Raw genomic sequence first — 14,259 nt, 5'->3', positions numbered from 1 at the left:
CACCTGCCTCGGAATCTTTAGTTAAGTTTCTATCTCAACCTTTGGGTGTTAAACGAGGGCTAACCAGTAGAGGCAGTATGTTTCTCCCAGACAACCTGGCATATCAAGAAAGACAGGAAACATATGTTCAGTAGGAAACACACAACAGGAGGCTGCTGAGGGGAGGACGGATCACAATAATGGCTGGAACAGAAAAAAATGGAATGGCATCAAACACATGGAAACCGCTCCAGTCATTACCACGAGCCCGTTCTCCCCAATTGAGGTGCCACCAACCTCCTGTGAAACAAACACAATCACAATGGTTGAATAAATGCAACCCCTATGTAATTAGCATATACTTAGTAAACAACAAAATATTACATTCAGAATGACTGAATGAGAACCATAAATGAGCTATGCTATTGTTATTGAAGTGAAGTCACCCAGCAAGTAGTCAATATGCACATGTGGAAGTTGGATTATGATTTTGTAATAACAGTAGTTTATTAGTCTCCCCTTTTGGGACAAAGCAGCATTTAACTTCAATTGTCAAACATTTTGGTTGCTAATGCAATTAGTTCCAGCAACGGGGCATCATTGCGGGTTATAAAAAGACATCAAAGCAAATGAAAACAAACATTAAAGGCCCTCTCCAGGGAAGGCTCAGTTTGGTTCAGACGCTTTAATGTTTCCCAACTCCTCGGAGGACTTTGGAGTGCACAGCAATTTGTCTTCCACTTGTTTTGCCATGCCTCTGCCAGAAATGTCAAGGCTCTCCAATAGTTAGTTGTCGTATTTGGGTCAGTGCAAAATACATAATAAAAGAGGTACTTAATTCAGGGATCAGACATATAATGAAAGTCATTTAGTGCTAGTTTACCTAAGTGTTCAGGGTAAGCAGCTTGTGTTTGGGTGCAACTACAGATGTCTGTAGTCCAGTTTTACCTGCCCTTGGTGTGCCCATTCCAACACTGGTCGTCATCGGTGGCATTCCCTGCTGTCACCCTGTGTGGCTGGCAGATGTCCTCAGGCAGGTTGGACCACAACTTCTTGAACAGCTTCAGTTTCTCCTTGATGTCAATCACCTGAGCATGTGAAGTAAAGGGAGACCAATTGACAGCATTGACTTGGGTATGAGACTCAATGGTCCATAACCTCATCATCGGGTGATACTTCATTTAGCTAGAAAGACAGTAGTGTACACTTGACACTTTATCAAGACATTGAACACAGATATTGCAGCTAAAAGAATGGTCAAATTGTGAATGTACATTCTGAGAGTATACACGTTTAAAAATCAATTTCACTCGTGGCTCAAGGAGACAATGAAGCTGTCCCCTATAGAGGACGTATGGGATGAAGGCCGATGTAGAGAAAAGTCCAGACCAGCAGAGCCCTCCAAAGACACATTTACCTAGCAACCACGCATCAAAACCACAACATGCCTGGCAACTTGCACCCTAAACCTGGATGTTGTATTAAAAAGTTTGGATTTACTGTCGTTCACAGAAGTTGAAGGGAAACCTGATAACGTCAGAGTGTCCCCCTTATCTGTCTCCCCTTGTCATGCTATGAGCAGCAGGGTAAATTGTAGTGAACCTGTAGTTGAACATGAAAGGTGCAGTACTGACAGTGGGGTCGCTGCTGTAGGCCACTGCCACTGCTTTTGATGTGTTAATCCTGTCACACGAATGCCAAAGCATGTTAGCAGCTCTGATGCTGCTGCCCAGAGGGGCCAGGATACCACTCAGTGCACTAACATCACCGGCCATGTTTCACTAAACCACACAACTGACTGCACTAAGATTCAATTCTTTGGGGATACACTGGGTGCAAATGGCATCCTATTCCCTATGTAGTGCACTACTTTCGACCAGGCCCATAGGACTGTATAATATACCTACCATCACATGAGCTAAGGTGGACCGGGAAATACGGATGCATGTGATCTCACCATCAACAAATACAGAGATTAGACTGACACAACTCCGATACGTTCCTTTATAGCGGCCCCTGATTACCCTGTGATCTGAGGAATAAAACATATTGTACTGTGCAGCTAGAGAAGGCAGGGGTGGCTTTGTTAGTTGGTGGATGGTTCTTCTAAGAACATTCAAGAGATTCATTTTGGCCAGTCTGCTTTACAGAGCTTTGAGAAATAAATGTGGGCTTGAGCTTTTGCACAGTGCATTCGGAAAGTATTCAGACCCCTTCCCGTTATCCACATTTTGTTATGTTACATCCTTATTCTAAAATGGATTCAATTGTTTTTTTCCTTCATCAATCTACACACAATACCCAATAATGACAAAGCAAAAACAGGATTATAGACATTTTTGCTAAAAGAAAAACAACAACAACACTGAAATATCACATTCACATAAGTATTCAGACCTTTTATCCAGTATTTTGTTGAAGCACCTTTGGCAGCGATTACAGCCTCGAGTCTTCTTGGGTATGACGCTACAAGCTCCCGCTTTATTTGGGGAGTTTCTTCCATTCTTCACTGCAGATCCTCTTAAGCTTAGTCAGGTTGAATGGGGACCGTCGCTGCACAGCTATTTTCAGGTCTCTCCAGAGATGTTTGATCAGGTTCAAGTCCGGGCTCTGGCTGGGCAACTCAAGGATATTCAGAGATTTGTCACTCCTGCATTTTCTTGACTGTGTGCTTAGGGTTGTTGTCCTGTTTGAAGGTGAACCTTCACCACAGTCTGAAGTCCTGAGCGCTCAGGAGCAGGTTTTCATCAAGGATCTCTCTGTCCTTTGCTCTGTTCATCTTTCCCTTGATCCTGACTAGTCTCACAGTACCTGCCGCTGAAAAACATCCCCACAGCATGATGCTGCCACCACGTGCTTCACCGTAGGGATGGTGTCAGGTTTCCTCCAGATGTGAAGCTTGGCATTCAGGCCAAAGAGTTTAATCTTGGTTTCATCAGACCAGATAATCTTATTTCTCATGGTCGGAGAGCCAAGTGGGCTGTCATGTGTCTTTTACTGAGGAGTGGCTTCCGTCTGGCCACTCTACCATAAAGGTCTGATTGGTGGAGTGCTGCAGAGATGGTTGTCCTTCTAGAAGGGTACTTGGTCACCTCCCTGACGAAGGCCCTTCTTCCCCGATTGCTCAGTTTGGCCAGGCGGCCAGCTCTAGGAAGGGTCTTGGTGGTTCTAAACTTCTTCCCTTTAAGAATGATGTGTTCTTGGTGACCTTCAATGCTGCAGAAATGTTTTGGTACCCTTCCCCAGATCTGTGCCTCGACAGAACCTTGTCTCAGAGCTCTACGGACAATTACTTCGGCCTCATGGCTTGGTTTATGCTCTGACATGCACATCAACTGTGGGATCTTATATGGATAAGTGTGTACCTATCCAAATCATGTCCAATCAATTGATTTTGCCACAGGTGGACTCCAATCAAGTTGTAGAAACATCTCAAGGATAATCAATGGAAACAGGATTCACCTGAACTCAATTCCGAGTCTCATAGCAAAGGGTCTGAATATTTATGTAAATAAGGTATTTTCTTAATATAGATTTGCTAACATTTTCTTAAAACCAGTTTCAGCTTTGTCATTATGGGGTATTGTGTGTAGATTGATGAGAAAACATATACTTAATAAATTTTAGAATAAGGCTGTAACGTAACAAAATGTGGAAAAAGGGAAAGGGTCTGAATACTTTCCGAATGCACTGTAATGGTAGTTGTGTTTAATGTGACTTTAATTGATGTTATCATGAAACTATGATGGGGCTCGAGACTCAACAGGTTGCGTTATCTTACGTCGCTCCATATTCTCATTGATCATATTCAGGGGGATCCATTCTCAGAATTCAGTTTCATTACAAAATAAGTGAATACATATTAAATATATATTTCTTTATATCCCATATTCTTAACATTTAAATATATAACTTATATTCCTACAGAGTGAACAAAGACCATCTCCAGAGTGAGAAAATATACTTTGAATGGAATCCAAATGGAATTGGACTTTCTACCTCAATCTCAAATACTTTCAGCACACCAAAGGAGTGAGAATAAAGAAAGAGGAGAAGGGAGAATGTGCTTTAAAAAAATAAATAATAAGTAGACCAAATGCAATTTACTTCTATAAGCTGTTTTTGAATCTCAGTCCCCCTCTTCATTGTGCATTCCCTATGAATAAATCAAATGGTATGATGACTGCATCAACAAGCTGATATAGGCAGGATGGCAGTATAGCATACTATGACCACTAGATGGCACTACATCTCTTAGAAATTGAGGGAGTGCGTGTGTATGGTGTGAGTAAGTGAGAAAGAGAGAGACCGCAAATTCAACTGCAAATGCAACACTGTGTACCAGCCTTTTTATACATGAATGTATTACATTATACATGAATGTATATTAATGTACACTGAGAGCACAAAACAATAGGAACACCTTCCTAATATTGCATTGCACCCCATTTTGTCCACAAAACAGCCTCAATTCGTCAGGGCATGGACTCTACAAGGTGTCAAAAACGTTCCACAGGGATGCTGGCCCATGTTGTCTCCAATGCTTTCCACAGTTGTGTCAAGTTGACAGGCTGTCCTTTGGGTAATGGAACACCCAAAACAGTTCTTGACACACTCAAACCGGTGCCAGCATCTACTACCATACCCTGTTCAAAGGCACTTCAATATTTTCTCTGGCCCACTCACCCTCTGAATGGCACACATACACAATCATTGTCTCAATTGTCTCAAGAATTAAAAAACCTTCTTTAACCTCTTTAGGGTATGTGGGACGCTAGTGTCCCACCTGGCCAACATCCAGTGAGATTGTAGAGCGCCAAATTCAAATACAGAAATACTCATTATAAAAATTCAGAAAAGATACTATTTTAAGCATACCTTACGATTATTTGAGAACATAGCCCAGCAGACAAATTATTACAAACAGTAACCAGCCAAGGACAAGTCAGAAATAGAGATAAAATTAATCCCTTACCTTTGATGATTTTCAAATGGTTGCACTCAGAAGACATTCATTACTCAATAAATATCTGAAAACCTCAGTTTTGTTCGCGCGTTTTCTTCAGTAATCCACAGGCTCAAACGCAGTCACAACAGGCCGACAAAAAAATCCAAATTGTATCCGTAAAGTTCATAGAAACATGTCAAACAATGTTTATATTAAATCCTCAGGTTGTTTTTAGCCTAAATAATCTATAATATTTCAACTGGACAATAACATTGTCAATATAAAAGGTAAACAAGAAAGGCAACTCTCTCTGGTCGTGCACATGAAAAAGCTCTGTGACACGGCAGGGTCCACTCATTCAGACTGCTCTTACTCCCTCATTTTTCACAATACAAGCCTGAAACAATTTCTAAAGACTGTTGACATCTAGGAAGGCATAGGAACTGCAATTTGAGTCCTAAGTAAATGGATACTGTAATGGCATTGAATAGAAACCTACAACAACAACAAAAAATCCTACTTCCTGAATGGATTTTTCTCAGGTTTTCGCCTGCCAAATCAGTTCTGTTATACTCACAGACATTATTTTAACAGTTTTGGAAACTTTATTATTTTTTTCTGTCCAAATCTACTATTTATATGCATATCCTATATTCTGGGACTGAGTAGAAAGCTGTTTAATTTGGGCATGCTTTTCATCCAAAATTCCAAATGCTGCCCCCTGCCCTAGAGAAGTTAACCTGTCTCCTCCCCTTCAGCTACACTGATTGAAGTGGATTTAACATGTGTCATCAATAAGGGATCACAGCTTTCACCTGGATTCACCTGGTCAGAGCCTTCAGAAAGTATTCACACCCCTTGACTTATTCCATATTCTGTTGTGTTACAGCCTGAATTGCTCACTCAACTACACACAATACTCCATAATGACAAAGTGAAGACATGTTTTTAGAAATGTTAAAGTCAATAAATGTTTGAATCACCTTTGGCAGCGATTACAGCTCAAATCAATTTTTATTGGCCACATACACATGGTTAGCAGATATTAATGCGAGTGTAGCAAAATGCTTGTGCTTCTAGTTCCGACAGTGCAGCAATATCTAACATGTAATCTAACAATTTCCCAACAACTACCTAATACACACAAATCTAAAGGGGTGAATGAGAATATGTACATATAAATATATGGATGAGCGATGGCCGAGCGGCATAGGCAAGGTTCAATAGATGGTATAAAATACAGTATTTACATATGATATGAGTATTGTAAGATGTGTAAACATTATTAAAGTGGCATTATTTAAAATGGCATTGTTTAAAGTGAATAGTGATCCATTTATTAAAGTGTCCAGTGATTGGGTCTCAATGTAGGCAGCAGCCTCTCTGAGTTAGTGATTGCTGTTTAGCAGTCTGATGGCCTTGAGATAGAAGCTGTTTTTCAGTCTCCCGGTCCCAGCTTTGATGCACCTGTACTGACCTCGCCTTCTGGATGGTAGCGGTGTGAACAGGCAGTGGCTCGGGTGGTTGTTGTCCTTGATGATCTTTTTGGCCTTCCTGTGACATCGGGTGGTGTAGGTGTCATGGAGGGCAGGTAGTTTGCCCCTGGTGATGTGTTGTGCAGAAGGTACCACCCTCTGGAGAGCCTTGCGGTTAAGGACAGTGCAGTTGCCGTACCAGGCTTTGATACAGCCCGACATGATGCTCTCAATTTTGCATCTGTAAAAGTTTGTTGGTTTTGGTTGACAAGACACATTTCTCCAGCCTCCTGAGTTTGAAGAGGCGCTGTTGCGCCTTCTTCACCACACTGTCTGTGTGGGTGGACCATTTCAGTTTGTCTGTTATGTGTACGCCGAGGAACTTAAAACGTTCCACCTTCTCTACTGCTGTCCCTTCGATGTGAATAGGGGGGTGCTCCCTCTGCTGTTTCCTGAAGTCCACGATCATCTCCTTTGTTTTGTTGTCTTGCCGGGTAAGTCTCTAAGAGCCTCTAAGAGCTTTCTTTTATAATGTTTGCCATTTTTTATTCTTCAAGCTCTGTCAAGCTGGTTGTTGATCATTGCTAGACAGACATTTTCAAGTGTTGCCATAGTGTCACGCCCTGACCATAGAGAGCTTTTTATTCTCTATGTTGGTTTGGTCGGGGTGTGACTAGGGTGGGTCATCTAGGTAATTATATTTCTATGTTGGCCTGGTATGGTTCCCAATCAGAGGCAGCTGTTTATCGTTGTCTCTGATTGGGGGTTCATATTTAGGCAGCCATTTCCCCTTTGTGCTTTGTGGGATCTTGACTATGTATAGTTGCCTGTGAGTACTATAGCAGCTTCACGTTTCGTTTTGCATTTATTGTTTTCTTTGATTTTCACTTCAAAATAAAGAGGATGGAACCATACCACGCTGCATCTTGGTCCACTCATTATAACGATCATGACACATAGCTTTTTTTGTCGATTTAAGTAAAAACTGTAACTAGACCACTCAGAAACACTCAATGTTGTCTTGGTAAAGAACTCCAGTGTATATTTGGCCTTGTGTTTTGGGTTATTGTCCTGCTGAAAGGTGAATTAATCTCCCAGTGTCTGTTGGAAAGCAGACTGAACCCGGTTTTCCTCTAGGATTTTGCCTGTGCTTAGCTCTATTCTGTGTCTTTTTATCCTAAAAATCTCCCTAGTCCTTGCAGATGACAAGCATACCAATAACATGATGCAGCCACCACCTCCTCATGTTTGAAAACATGAGGAGTAGCACTCAGTGATGTGTTGGATTTGTCTCAAACATAACACTTTGTTTTCAGGACATAAAGTGAATTTCTTTGCCAAATATTTTGCAGTTTCACTTCAATGCCTTATTGCAAACAGGATGCATGTTTTGGAATATTTTTACCATGTACAAGCTTCCTTCTTTTCACTCTGTCATTGAGGTTAGTATTGTGGAGTAACTACAATGTTGTTGATCCATCTTCAATTTTCTCCTCTCACAGCCATTAAACTATGTAACTGTTTTAAAGTCACCATTGGCCTCATGGTGAAATCCCTGAGCGGTTTCCTTCTTTTCCGGCAACTGAGTTAGGAAGGACGCCTGCATCATTTTAGTGACTGGGTGTATTGATATTGATCCAAAGTGTAATTAATAACTTCACCATGCTCAAAGGGATATTCAATGTCTTTTTATTACATTTTTTACCCATCTACCAATAGATGCCCTTCTTCGAAAGGCATTAGAATAAAAACAGTGTTCTTTTGTGGTTGAATCTGTTTTTGAAATTCACTGTTCGACTGAGGAACATTACGTATACTTTTATGTGTGGGGTACAGAAATTAGGTAGTCATTCATAAATCATGGTAAACACTATTGCACACAGAGTGAGTCCATGCAACTTATTATGTGACTTGTACATTTTTACTCCTGAACTTATTTAGGCTTGTCATAACAAAGGGGTTGAATACACTTCAGCTTTTCATTTTTTATTAATTGGTAAAAAAGTCTAAAAAAATAATTCCACTTAGACATTATGGGGTATAGTGTGTAGGACAGTGTATAACAAAATCAGGCTGTAACACAACAAAATGTGGAAAAAGTCCAGGGGTGTGAATACTTTCTGAAGGCACTCTATGTTATGGAAAGAGTTGTGTACACTCAGTGTATAATAGATACATTAATGTATATTGTGTACCGACATCCACGCACACACACACACACACACACACACACACACACACACACACACACACACACACACACACACACACACACACACACACACACATTCTGTAAAAAAAGTAAGTATGGATCATGCAAATGGTATCCATAATTAATACTTGACATTAAAGTAGCAAGGTCATACTTTAAACTATGCTGCCTCTTGCTGTGCTAATATGCCATGGGATTTGAAGTATCTGCAACAGCAAGTGATAATACAAATGAGTTACATAAGTCTATATATACAAGCAAATGCTTTACACATTTACAAGATATTGCAAGGCTCCCGAGTGGCGCAGCTGTCTAATGCACTGCATCTCTGTGCAGGAGGTGTCACTACAGTCCCTGGTTTGATTCCAGGCTGTATCACATCTGGCCGTGATTGGGAGTCCCAAAGTGCGGCGCACAATTGGCCCAGCGTCGTCTGGGGTAGGCCGTTATTGCAGGTAAGAATTTGTTCTTAACTGACTTGCCTAGTTAAATCAAGTTTACATTTTTTTTTATCATAAAAAAAACATGCAAAGATACATAGAGATTCTCAAAATGTAAAAAACCTTATAATCTCAGCTCTCGATAGAGACACTTTTACTGAGAGGAAGTTTATTTGAATTCTCTAGTGTATGCATAAGAAGTGGAGGGTACATAGGCTGAGCAGCACTGACAGACAGGTACAGTATGTGCAGGGTGTAAATGAAGGGAATATGGAGAGTAGAGAGAGAGAGAGAGAAAGAGAGAGAAAGACTAAGAGAGAGAAGGAGAGGGAGAAGGCAGAAAGAGAGACACACAGAGAGAGCAAAAGAGAACGACATACTGAGACAGAAAAAGAGAGAGAGAGAGAGAGAGACAGAGACAGAGACAGAGACAGAGACAGAGAGAGGAAACTGAGATTATGTTCATGACCTTGATCATCTCTCTAAACGGCTGTCAGACAATAGGAGGTATTTCCACTAAAATCCCAAACATCCTTCAAATACTCCAAAGAAATGAACCCCACTGATTGGGTGATAATGAACCCCACTGATTGGGTGATAATGACAAATGTGAAGCCACAGGACATTAAAGGTATGGTTATTAACCATGGTTAATATCCATATATATTTATATATATATATCAAGACAGAGAACACAGGGCTCTAATGTAAGTCACTTTGGATAAGAGCGTCTGCTAAATGACTAAAATGCATAACGATTGAAATGTAATGCTGACACGAGAAGTCTTCACCGTGAAGACAGAATGAAGACATTTCCTTTTATGTGCCACTTTGATGCACATTTGGACAAATGACATGTTGCACCACCGGAACAAGAAAATGTGCCGGTATATGAGCTGTGTGTTAAATAGGTAGCTTTCAACCCTATTCACTAGCATTCACTGTTGAGGAAATAAATACAGTACAAATCACTGTAGAAATAATGTTAGTAATAATACCAAGGATATTTGATAGAGAATATCATAATAGCTATCGAGAGAGCACTGTTCAGAGTTTCTGTATTTGACTAGCTAATCTCACAGTGGAGTCTTTCCAGTTTAAACAACTCAGGACTATCCAATCAAAGAGCATGGGCTTGTGTTTCTGCTTCTGAACTCATATCTACATTCTGTTTAATGCGTCATGCCATCTATAATCCATCTCTCTTCAAAGCACGGAGCGGTCCTTTAGGCTAATGACAGAATATTTAGAATACCTCCAGAGGACGCGTGCCTGCTGATTGCTTTAGAATGACTGCCACGAGGCAGCGATACGGATATGCAGGGACGGCCACAGAACCTGACAAACAGGGCAAAAAGTCATTAGGAAATGTGAAATTGTTTCAGGATTGCTGGGGGTTGAGGCTTTCTGAGCTTCAAATGACATTTCCAGTCTCAATGCTTGTTTGTATTCATAATGAAATACATATCGTTGTGACAAAGCTTTTCACATAAAGGTTATGGGGGGTAAAAAGTGCTATGGTTTGGATGGAATAATGTGTGAAAACACTGAAGACTTCACATGAAATTAAACAGAGAGGATCAAATTCTGCAGCAGAGTCCAGCCTAGTCTTCTGCCTTCTCTCTCTCTCTCTCTGTCCTGAGCCATACAGTACATCTCTCTCTCCCTGTTTCTCTCTCTCTCTGTCCTGAGCCATCGCTCTCTCCCTGTTTCTCTCTCTCTCTGACCTGAGCCATACAGTACATCTCTTGCTCTCTCTCTCCCTGTCTCTCTCTCTCTGTCCTGAGCCATACAGTACATCTCTCTCTCTCTCTCTCTCTCTCTCTCTCTCCCTATCTCTCTCTCTCTGTTTCTCTCTCTCTATGTCCTGAGCCATACAGTACATCTCTCTCTCTCTCTCTCTCTCTGTCCTGAGCCATACAGTACATCTCTCTCTCTCTCTCTGTTTCTCTCTCTGTGTCCTGAGCCATACAGTACATCTCTCTCTCTCTCCCTCTCTCTCTCTCTCTCTCTCTCTCTCTCTCTCTCTCTCTCTCGCTCTCTCTCTCCCTGTCTCTCTCTCTTTCGATTTATCCCTTTTCACCTCTCTTTCTCACTTTCTCTCCCCCCCTCTGTCTGCAGCTGTCTGCAAGGGGATTACCAATGGGAAACCAGCGGGTCTAACTAATGGATGTAAAAGGCAGTACTGGGGATTAATCCAGCTGTAAACATCATTAGTTATGTGCTAATGCCGCCGTAAATTACACACACACTACCTGTCATACAGCGGACAGCACGACTTTACTTTAAACTCAGATCAACTAAAGTGCCTTCAAATTCAAAGCAGTTTGTTCCAAAGCAAACTTACCATGCACACTATATTTGCTCATTGTGGGAAATAATTGGGTAGTTCGGAATAGACAAACACACGGGCAGGGTATTTACAGATGATTGTCATCTACCTAGGCTACAAGAGTACAATGCATTTTATATACTATAAGCAAATATTTTATGCAGATAATTACATGCCTTTATTTGGAGTAAAAAAAAATGAACCTAGTATATCTGTGTGCGTTGATAAAATGACCCTTGCCATATCACTTTTTGTTTTGCTCGTCCCTCTGTCCTTGTATCTGTGTTGCCCGTGCCAATCTCCAGATCAAAAACTGCCGTGTTACCGGCTTTCAAGCCAAAGTCATCCTCCTGGCTGTTCTACCATGCTGCCAGGGGCCGGAGACCAAACTCTATCGACTTACTACGGGATGAGCACCAAGGTGACTAATACCAACCTCCGTTGGCTGTCAGACTGCAGAGGCGAGACACTGTATATAAAAAGGGGGCATGCCCTAACTTGATTCAGCACTGCTTTCATTAAACATCTTTTCTTTACGTTTTTTTTATTTTTATTAAAGCAAGGTGTCACTTCCTCAGAGCGTCGTTAATGCGGACTTGGAAAATATAGTTTAAAAAAAAAGGCTACACATGTTCTATGTCACTTACAAAGGACACTATGATGATTCATCGACTGTTAATTGCGGGTTTCTAAAATGAATAACAAAGCATGTCATCGCTGCCGCATACAAAAAGTATCCTTCAGTCACAAGTCTCTACCAAATGAGTGCAGGCTGAGCTCAGTCTAATCATAGCCTGTGCAGAAGGTCTGGCCACACAAACCACAAGGGGCAGAGAACTCCATGATCAACCTATTTTCCCTGGCAACAGTCACTACTGCCTGCTTTAAAATAGGTTTTTCATTTGATATGAATGCTGTATTCTCGCTGCATCTCAATTACAGTACAGAGCTCAAGGAGTCTGCTCCCTGCAGCAAACTCCTGCCATACTCCATATGTCTGACTCTGACCAACAGTGAGGTGGAATGGATGACCCTGACACCAGACACTCTTCTCTCATTGGAGTCCACAGCAACAGGGATATTTCAGTCTGCTACAGTAGATCCAGACCCTAGGCTACTCCATTGGGCAACACTGCCGGTTGTCATTCTAACCCTCTGAGTAGGGACTGATTCACACCTGGGACAGTCGGTGAATTAGACATTCCCACCCATTGTCAAGGTTGGTAAAACATCTATTACAGTATCCGTTACTGCTGTAATGTATTCAACAGATGTGGAATCCACACACATCTTTTCACACTCCTTCACATTCTTCACAAATGCTGCTGCTTGTCTATCCTGATTGCCCAGTCACTTTTCCCCTACCTACATTACCTCAACTTCCTCATACCCCTGCACATGGACTCGGTACCGGTACTCCTTGTATGTAGCCTCGCTATTGTTCTTTTATTGTGTTACTATTTCCTTTTTTTTGTTGCTATTTTTTCTCACTTTTTAACTCTGCATTGTTGGAAAAGGGCTCGTAAAATAAGCATTTCACGGTTGTATTCGGCGCATGTGACAAATACAATTTGATTTGATGTTTTGATCTTAAATAACACTATTTACCTATCCTTTATGTTTTTAAAGACTGCAGATGTCCCTGTTCCCCAGCTCCAGTGTGGAGAATGGTGGCGGTGGAGTGAGCCCCTGTGGGTGTTTGTCCCTCGACACGGCTATTTAATCACTGGTGTCTAACACCTCATAAACCCTTCCTCCTGGGCCTGGGTCTCCTCATAAACAGCACAGCCTCTCAACCACGAAACACCATCTGTTCCCAAACCCACTCTGCATATTAAAAATCTCCCAAATCCCCCCCACCCCCTCCAAAAAAACACATACTAAGTAAATTAACTCAGATTGTGTTTTGAATAAGACTTTCCACAATGGCATGACCGTTGAATTGTGTTTGTGTCCTTGGAAGAAGCTAAACTCTGAGAGGGGACAGGGGTTACTGCATAAAGCAGCTAGTGTAGTGCACATGGATGTGTTGTCTCATTTCACCCTAATCAATAACAGTCAACAGAGGGTAGGTACAAACATGTTTCCCCTTTGTGATGCCGTATTGAGCGACCCCTAAAAGAGATCAAACAACTGTTAATCCTGTCAGTTTAAGCACAGACGGGACGGATATACCTGAGCAGTTCCTCCTTCAAACTCAGGCCAATGACACAGTCGGTCTTTACAGTAACTTCGATGTGCTGTTTGTATTATGAAACTAGCTTACTGCGGTGCAACTTCCAAAACACACATACCCCGATGGCATTGGCAAACGGCCACACATGATTCTACAGACTCTAGGTGAATATCTCCATGAGCAACAAAGCGACTGTGTTTCAGTGAACAACTGGCAGAAAGTACGCTGTCACACTGTCTTCAGCAGCCCCTCTGAAGTTGTCAGCTGCATTCTGAACTTGTCACATGTATCAGCAGCACTCGGATATTGAATTTGAATAAAGGGGTTCAATCAGTGCCGAACTGTGAAATATCTGCGCTACTGTGGTATATTTCAATGGCCACAAGATAAACGTTTGGAAGCTAATGACTATTTATCCATGCCACAACAGGTGGAGGAGGCCAATCATCCTGCAGCCCCAGCCACAGCCTCACGCTTCAGTATCAGCAGCCAAAGTCCTACCCTCAGCTCCAACCTTAACATCAGCCTCAGCCGCAGCTTTCACCCAAGGCCTTAACCCCAGCAGCCCTAAGCCCGAGTAGCACTAGCCCTGCTCCCAGCCCCATGCAGCTCCAGCCCCAGACCCATACAGCCCCAGACCCATGCAGCCCCAGCCCCACGCAGCCCCAGACCCATGCAGCCCTGGCTTGGTTCCCTG

General features: G+C 42.0%; 1 protein-coding gene across 2 annotated transcripts in view; it reads right to left on the bottom strand.

Moving 5' to 3' along the window:
• Nucleotides 1-14,259, bottom strand: part of LOC118367017 (glypican-6-like) — a 112,309-nt gene that overhangs the window by 8,033 nt on the left and 90,017 nt on the right. For both annotated transcript variants that reach the window (XM_052493750.1, XM_035749943.2), the window contains one exon: nt 928-1,067. In XM_052493750.1, coding sequence (XP_052349710.1) covers nt 928-1,067 — 140 coding nt within the window. The remainder of the gene's footprint in view (nt 1-927; nt 1,068-14,259) is intronic.

Source organism: Oncorhynchus keta, chromosome 34, assembly GCF_023373465.1.
Source record: "Oncorhynchus keta strain PuntledgeMale-10-30-2019 chromosome 34, Oket_V2, whole genome shotgun sequence".
Lineage (NCBI taxonomy): Eukaryota > Metazoa > Chordata > Actinopteri > Salmoniformes > Salmonidae > Oncorhynchus > Oncorhynchus keta.
Note: the sequence above shows the minus strand (reverse complement) of the source record. Positions and strands in the feature narration are given on the sequence as shown.